This window comes from Malus domestica, chromosome 08 (genome assembly GCF_042453785.1).
Source record: "Malus domestica chromosome 08, GDT2T_hap1".
Taxonomy (NCBI): domain Eukaryota; kingdom Viridiplantae; phylum Streptophyta; class Magnoliopsida; order Rosales; family Rosaceae; genus Malus; species Malus domestica.
This window is the reverse complement of record NC_091668.1, coordinates 9,395,306-9,403,657: the sequence shown is the minus strand read 5'-3', so window position 1 is coordinate 9,403,657 and position 8,352 is coordinate 9,395,306. Positions and strand designations below refer to the sequence as shown.

At 41.2% G+C, this 8,352-nt stretch overlaps 2 protein-coding genes across 2 annotated transcripts; one reads left to right on the top strand and one right to left on the bottom strand.

The window, feature by feature from the left end:
* Positions 1 to 687: 687 nt before the first annotated feature.
* LOC103410732 (uncharacterized) lies at positions 688 to 3,602 on the top strand. The gene is made up of 7 exons (XM_008349404.4): positions 688 to 1,210; positions 1,458 to 1,496; positions 1,595 to 1,665; positions 2,071 to 2,135; positions 2,391 to 2,480; positions 2,561 to 2,653; positions 2,795 to 3,602. The coding sequence occupies exons 1-7, from the start codon at positions 846 to 848 to the stop codon at positions 3,224 to 3,226; spliced, it is 1,155 nt and encodes a 384-aa protein (XP_008347626.3). The 5' UTR covers positions 688 to 845; the 3' UTR covers positions 3,227 to 3,602.
* Positions 3,603 to 4,142: 540 nt separating this feature from the next.
* On the bottom strand, positions 4,143 to 4,643 carry LOC103410731 (lachrymatory-factor synthase-like). The gene has a single exon (XM_008349403.4). It carries the CDS (start codon positions 4,641 to 4,643, stop codon positions 4,143 to 4,145), a length of 501 nt encoding a protein of 166 aa, XP_008347625.3.
* Positions 4,644 to 8,352: the final 3,709 nt, after the last annotated feature.

Genomic DNA, 8,352 nt, shown 5'->3' with positions numbered 1-8,352 from the left:
AAAAATAAAAGTTTAAGCCTCACGTTCAGTCTACCTCTCTCTTTCACGTTTATTTACAGAGTAATGTTAGAGAGATCAAAATTTTAAACTAAATTTGCAAAACACATAATATGTCACTAATAAAAAATAAGCACGTTAATCAACATTTAAAATAATAATTCAATCATTAACGTCCCTATAATTTGGTTTATAAATTTAATCACCTAACATTACTCTTCTTGAAAACTTATTTCTCTTTCATATATATATATATATTGTATTTGCTCGCACATAGTTTATGGGCTTCATCGTTTTAAGTATTAATAAAAACGCTTCTAAACAAATTTTTTTTAATACAAAATCAACCTCAAACAAGCCGTGCATGATTCGAGCCAAGCTGCTCAGCCAAAACCAACGTTATGTATATAATTGCGGCCACCTTAATCTCGCCAACCGCCTGTCCACAAATTAAAAACTTGACGTAGACCTTTAAAATCCCACCGTCCACAGCCGAAATCACCACTCCATCAGCCAACACGATCCCGCCACGTCACCAGGCAACAAAGCAATTAATCCTCCTTGCTTTTCCCGCTTTCTTCCGGCACCACATAGTTAACAAACCCCAAATCCAAACCGTGAACAACCGGGACCCGCTAAAATCAACGCCCAAGATTGACCGCTAAGATTTCGGAAACGACAAATTACGTTATAAAATCCCTGTGAAACCGGCAAATTTGTTTCCTTCCCCCTTTTCCATTTCGTTTCCTTTTTTTCCACCCTCTGCGTTTCTTCTCCCGAATCGGATTCCCGGAGAGTCTAATTCCCCTCTCCTCCCTCTCTCGATCTTCACCGTCGATTCCTAGGCCATGTCGACGGCGGAGATGGAGCAGCTGACCTCCGGAGCCAGCAACCGCATAATCCCGATCCTCAAAACCCTAAGAGCCTTCCTCCTCTTCATCCACACCTTCTTCCTCTCCTTCCTCCTCTTCCTCCTACCCCGCCGTCGCCGCAGCGGAATCTCGGAGTCGCTGCTCGATGCGCCGTCGTCGAAGAAGCGAAAGTCGGCTTTCAGGAGAGAGGAGGAGGACACCTTCAGGCGCAGAGCATTGGCTGAGGGGTATCACACCGGCGACGCCCACTGCTGGTACCGCTCCGCCACGTTCTTGTTCTTTGGTGGTCGCAACAACGCCCTCTTCTGCCGCTCATGGCTCCCGGTCTCTGATACTCCAAGGTAAATTCTTCATCGTCTGAATTTCTGTGTAATTTTATCGATTTTTTTTTATAAATTTACTTTTATAATTTTCTGTATTTCACGTGTTGTTAAATTTTAATTTTGTTCTGTATTGTGCGTAATTTAACCGAAAAATTAGCAAGTAATTTCAGTTTTGGGTTTCTTGCTGTTGCTTCTGTTCTGTATAATCTTCGCAAGTTCTGATTGTCATTAGTAATTTATTATTTTTAATTTTCTGAAATTTCAGGGGTATTTTGATCATCATACATGGGCTTAATGAGCACAGGTAAAATTTCAGGAGGGTTTTCTTTTGTAATTTGATGGGGTTTTTCTTGAAGTTACGTTGGTTTAATAGAAATTTGGTGCTTTGATATTTGTTTGCAGTGGAAGATATGCTGATTTTGCAAGGCAACTAACCTCATGCAACTTTGGGGTGTATGCAATGGACTGGATAGGTAGCTAAATTCTTAAGATTTGTACTCGTTTTGGCTCTTTCGCTTTTATAGTTCGAACCAAACATCACTACGTTTTAAGGTCCACGCGTGGTTTATGCCTAAGAGAGGAACTGAGAGTTACAGAGAAGAATTTGAGAACTTTGGGAATCTATTTCATATTTCTGTAGAGTCCCTCTGAATTTTTCGCTTTGCAAAGGAAGAGAGGATAATGGAGTCTTATGATACTGAAATTCGAGTTCTTTTGCATTATTTATGTCTGGACCTTGTGAGGACTTGTGGGAATACCTCATTTGCATTATGCTAGGAGTTTGTTGAATGGAAATGTGGACATGACTACTTAATTCGGATGATTTCTTAAGTTGTTGGATTTGCGTTTATATTAATCTATTGTTTCCTTTGTTGTAGGTCATGGCGGCAGCGATGGATTGCATGGATACGTTCCTTCACTTGACTATGTTGTTGCTGATACTGTAAGTTCAGCAGCATTTTCTCCAATTGATTATAAATCATGAAGTTCCTTTCAACTCAGCATGCATAATTGGATATCCCCTCATCTCAAATATTTAGGATTTTTCTGTATAAACATAGCATTTTCGACTACATAGATGGGAGTTTTTTTTTTTTTTTTTTCTTTTCATAATATTATGTACTGTATTTTTGGTTCCAAGTGGCTCTACTTTAAATCCCCCTGAAGTTTGATTGTTTTGATTCTACTCTTTCAATAGGGTGCTTTCTTGGAGAAGATTAGGTTAGAGAACCCTGGAGTACCATGCTTCCTCTTTGGTCACTCAACAGGAGGAGCTGTTGTTTTGAAGGTATGCCATCCAAAAATCTACTGACCGTCCAACTCGTTGAGTCTTAAGTTTATCATTAATATTGCTTAACGTTTGTGTAGGCGGCCGCCACCCCTCAAATTGAAGGAATGCTAGAGGGTATTGTACTGACATCACCAGCTTTGCGCGTTAAGCCAGCACATCCAATTGTTGGGGTATGTTCTTTACTGCATCCCAAACTATGTTTATGTGCTTTTAGGCGATTTTTCCTTCCCTAAGCTTGAAGCTGTGTTGAACACATGAGCGTTACATGGTTGCTTACATGTTACAAATCTCTCTCTGATGTCTGAATTTAGGCTGTGGCTCCAATTGTTTCTCTGGTCGCTCCCAAGTTCCAGTTTAAAGGTGCAAACAAGAGGGGAATTCCAGTGTCTCGGGATCCTGCACAATTGTTGGCCAAGTACTCTGATCCCCTGGTCTATACAGGTCCAATCAGGGTCCGAACAGGCTATGAGATATTGCGCATCTCCACTCAATTGACTCGGAACTTTAAGTTTGTGAATATCCCCTTCTTTGTTCTTCATGGTACTGCTGATAGAGTCACCGATCCGCTAGCCTCCCAGGACCTCTACAATGAGGCAGCATCCGAGTTCAAAGATATAAAGCTCTATGACGGTTTCTTGCACGACCTTCTCTTTGAGCCGGAGCGTGTAGAGATTGCACAGGACATAATTGACTGGATGGATAAGAAATTGAGTGCTGGCGTCGAAGATGTCAACGGCCTGTAATTCAATTGGCCTACCCCCATTCCGAAAAAAGAAAAGGATCGGAAACTTACATGCGTAGGGAATCATCGTTTTTGAAGCAGTTAGGCCATATATCCTACCATATAATTTTAGCAGTTGAAAGTTATTTACATTTAAGCGGGTTTCTTGTGATCATAATTCAACGCCCGTGTTGTTTTTCGTTTGGTCCTGCCGCAGTTATGAAGTTGGGGATGGAGACCAGAGAGCATCAGAAAAACTCACATTCTGTGGAAAGGTGAGGTTTTCGGTGGTCCAATGTAGCCAACTTCCTAACTGCATAGCAAAGATTGATTTCTAAATGTGTATAAAGAATATGTTAATATCTTATGGATCAATGTTCAACCACATATCGACTTAACCAATCGTTTCGCTTTTGTTATGTACGTATTTTTGTTTTGAGAGGCAATAGGAATGATGCTAGTATTAATCGTTCACGCTCATGAGTCACGGTGAGTCGTTGTGTGTTTGGTGACCATGCTAGCATAACTTAAAACGATAATGATTGATGCCACAAAATCATGAGAATTTTTTTAATGCGACCGGAACATGGGTACATCACATTTTTATACAAATAGTTGGAAAATTTATTTTTTAAGTTGTTAACTTTTTAGCACATATATTTCATCATTTATATAGTGACACGTGATGTATCACTCCGTGTTCCGGTCACACTGAAAAATCTCTTCAAAACCACAAGGAAGCTTATGTGGTTCTTATTGGGTTAATTTATAATGTTAGTGTTGAGCAAAAGATAGCTTGTGGGTAATTCTCACACGAAGGTATTTATTATTGAACAAAGAGAAGGATGGAACTTAAGAAGTCGGGTGCACAGCTAAACGCAAAGAGAAATTCATTACAAAATACATAAACATACTAATACTATAAGCACACAAAAATATCAATTAGTAGTAGATGGAGGAGCATGCTCCATGATCGTCTTTCCTATCAGTTGAAGAGAAGAATCAAGATATGAAAGAAATTCATCCAATCCCAACCCTTCGATCGGATCGCAAACAAACGACCACTCAATCTTGCACCCACCTCCGCCGTCCATCGCAACTACTTGCATTGTTGAAACGTACGACTTAAACCCGAGATTGCTCTCCGTGACCTCGTAGCTCAAGCACCGTTGGATCGGATCAATGGTCAACAACTTCTCTTTAGCCCACTTGATGCTGGACTCATCATTATCAACAGGTGCACTCGCGCAGTACCGGATCACACCTGGCTGGCCAGAGATGCCCTCCACTTGGCGACACGTGGCAAGATTTGGGAACCACTTGTGTAAGTTGCAGAAATCGGCCAGGGCCGGCCAGGCTTGCTCCGCTGCCGTGCGTTTCAGCTCGGCGGAGGCGTTGCCTTGCCATTTGGACTGCTTCTGATCTTCTTCTTCCTCCATGAGAAATAGAGAGAGAGAGAGAGAGAGAGAGAGACAGAGAGAGAATTGAAAGGGAGAAAGTGAAAAATTGTGCGTTTTATTTAGTCCATATATTTGTGTGTGTTGACTGCTGTTTGAGTGGAGTGGAAAGGTGAGTCACGCAAGATTCTTTGTTTGCTCGTGAATTATTTTACTTGGTGGATGCTTAATTGGTGGCCAACTGGAGGAACGAGTATCCTCTTGGGATCCTTTTTTGTAAGGATATCGAGAATTTTTAAATTGTATCCGTTTATTGTATACGTGTGGTCAAAAATTATTTTAAATATTTGTATTTAAAATTAAATATAAATAGTATCTGATGAAAACTGACCGCACAATGTACGGTAAACAGACACGATTTGAAGATTCTTAAGATCATCACAAAGAGGATCTGGAGAGGATCCTCATGGCAACTGGAGAGCTAATTTTGTCTTACTTTTTAATTTGTCGACTACTCATGAAAGATTCTTCAACTATCGTATATGGCAACAAACTCAATTGATTTAAGGAAAAATACTGACATCAAAATAGAGATGCTAAAGTGATGGTGTTCTGAATTAATCATGCGATATGATGGATGGACTAATAACAGATGGAGTTGGGTTAGGAGTTCTAGATGCTGCATCGACCTCCGAAGCACTGGAGGTAAGTTTAGGGGTGGAATTATTTGTCATTCTACAATATCATATCATTACTACACTACACCATATCGATTTTGTGCCTTTTTTTTGTACCAAACGGTAATTGTATCGAATCGAAGATATTTGTTATGGTATTTGTATCCAAAACCAGACAGTATTACTGTTCGTCTTGAGGAATATCCAGTGAGGACGTTTCCTGGCCAACGAGCACACAGCTTCCCGAGAGGTTGGCGCCGGTTGATGTTGTCTGTCGGGCTTCTGCTTATTGTCGGGCTGTAAGAGAAGGGACAGAGTTAATCATGAAAGGTGCCTTTATGGGGCCTTAGGTGTAGGTCTTGAGGCTCACAATCAAAATTAACCTTTAGGTGTTCAGGCGTGCTACTGCCATCTTTAGCATGACAGATGTAAAACATATGTTTAGTTTGAGTAAATATGCCCGAGTTTAGTAATGAAAGGTGCCTTTGTTTGGTTTAGTTCCTCCGCCTCTTTTCTTAAATTGGAATATAACTCTGCAACCTTTAAGAGTTATGGGACTTCTTTTAAGGGATTCATCCCTTTTGTCAAGGAGAATTTTGGTGCAGATTCCTCTCTTGCTAACAAAGATTAGGAACATATGTATTTCCTATTATACTGGCTCAACAAGCATGTCTTCCCAAATAAATCCAAAGGGGTGAAGGTTGAATGGATCCCCTTAGTGGAAGCCCTTCATAACTTTGATAATGTAGCCACAAATCCATTTCTTCTTTCTCATCTTTATCATCTCCTCTTTGAAATGACTCAAGGTGAGCCATTTGAAACCACTCTGAATGGACCCTTATGGATGATCCAAACATGGCTCCAATGGTATTTCCCAGAATTTCGGGCCAGTAACTTAGAATTCCCAAAAGGTGTAGCCCCTGCCCGAATCCTAGCTGAAGCTACTCCCATAGATCACTTTACTTTTGCCTGTTATTATTTCTTCAAGATTTGTAGAACTTGATTATACCTGGAGTGGGGCGCTTCAGTTTTGAGGAGATATCCCTTGTTCTCTTATTAAGCATTCCAAGACGCTTCCGGAGAAGATGCCACCTCATTTTGCAAGGAGAAATTCATCAGTTGTATTCAACAGAGAGACATAGCCTGGGAAGTTCGTGGCAACCGTTATGATCGCGGATTGGAAGTGTATCACCCTAATTTTTGTAGCAGGCAATTAGGCTTTAGACAAGCCATCCCTATCCCCTTTTTTGATTCTGTCCATTGTGGCACTTCCTTTCGGTTATCATCCCCTTCAGAGGTGACCTTTCGAGCTGCCCAACGAAGTCTTGAAGTTATGAATCAAGCTGCCCGAAAGTCTATAGTTCTAAACTTCGAATGTACTTCACTCTTCTCCACTTGGTGGGAAGCCAAATGGACCAAGAAATATGGAGAAGATTTGCAAGAAACTCACGACCGTCTCTTTTGTCAACTTTCTCTCAAGTCATACCCAAGTTCAGGTGAACTTGAAAACTGGAAGGAAATGATTTAGCAGAAGAACCGGTTACTTTTGATAGGTATTTCTCTCCCTATCTTGACCTTGCCTTCCTTTGAGGTTAAAGTTATTTAGTCTTATTTTCCTTGATCCTGCAGCTCAAGTAGATGTCGAAACGACATCCATCAAAGAAGAAGATGATTCAGCTGATGCAGCAGTTCTTCATGGAGCCACACTAGAAGCTCAAAGGTGAGAAGCTGGAGTAGGCGGAGATGTTTCAGAATCTTTTGGAGATTCAGATGTTGAAGAAGTACCCGAAGCAAACGTCAAGGCGCCTAAACGGAGAAAAGTAGTTATGGTTGAGACCTCAGCAGAATCTGAACCTGCATCACCACCCAAACCTAAACGGCTAACTCCTACCAGAATGAGTAAAAGAGCGAGGACTATCCAAGCTTCTAAGTCTTCAGCCTCCTCAGCTCCAGTTTCTAAGGCAGGCATAACGAAGCAAAAGTCGTCAAGTAAGTTTTTTGCTTTTCTTCAATCAGATGCTACCCTTTTTCCTTATCTGATTGTCTCTGCTCTCTTCGAAATCAGGGCCTCATACTTCTAAGAAACCAACTATCACACCCAGGGAAGGTCCACTGGAAACTGAAATGCATCAAAGAGCTGAAGATCTGCAGAAGTCTATCCTTAGAGAGCGTGAGGTATTTGCTTGTATTTTCATCTGTATGATCTCCCTTGCTTTTCTTTTAAACTTTGAACATGATTGCTTGATTAGGCCGTAAGTGAAGAAAAGATTCTTCTGCCCGAGGTCTCTAAAACAGATGACTGAACTTCTTTCTGCCTTTCTTTTTATCCAGGCTGGGGTATTTGCCCCATTGCCTAGCCAAGGTTCCCCTCCAAAGTCTTCTATTTCTCCTTCCGCTTTGGATGTAACTCCATCTTCTCAATTTAATCCAGCCACAAGAGTTATGTTGCATTTTGTAAATGAAGACAGCAATTTGGTGAGCAGTTATTTTGATATTGAACTTCCATACACTATGCCCGTACTAACTTTCCATTTACATTTCCTCTAGCCATCTCCAATACATGAATCACGACGACCACCAATGGTAACACTTGAAGAACCCGTAGCCCCTAAAATTCCTATAACCCCAATGGGAGCTATTTTGCAAGTGTTTCCTTGCCCAGTAACTACTACCGATGAACCTCATTCTTCCCCTGTCGGTGGTAGTGATTCTCCTCCTCAAACAGGAGCTAATACTCTTTCTTTTAAAACCCCAGGGCCCATTCAGGCATATTTCTTCTTCCCAAAGTTCCTTTCTACTTTAAACTGTTTAATTGTTTTCTTGCCTTAATCTAGTCTTCTTTGGTTCTTGCAGCAGGCCATAGGAGAGGCTTCGGGCAAGTCTCCCCCATGTGTGGTGTATAAAACGGTGTTCCCTCGGCCTTCTTCAACTTCTGAAGATACGGGGATTTCTCTCCCTGGAATTGAGAGGACCGGGACTAAAGTTGCCTCATCAGTGGTTACTACTCCCTTAGAAGAAACTGGAGTACGAACCCCTCCCCCTTCTTTTTCATTTTCAACAACTGCTGATTTGCC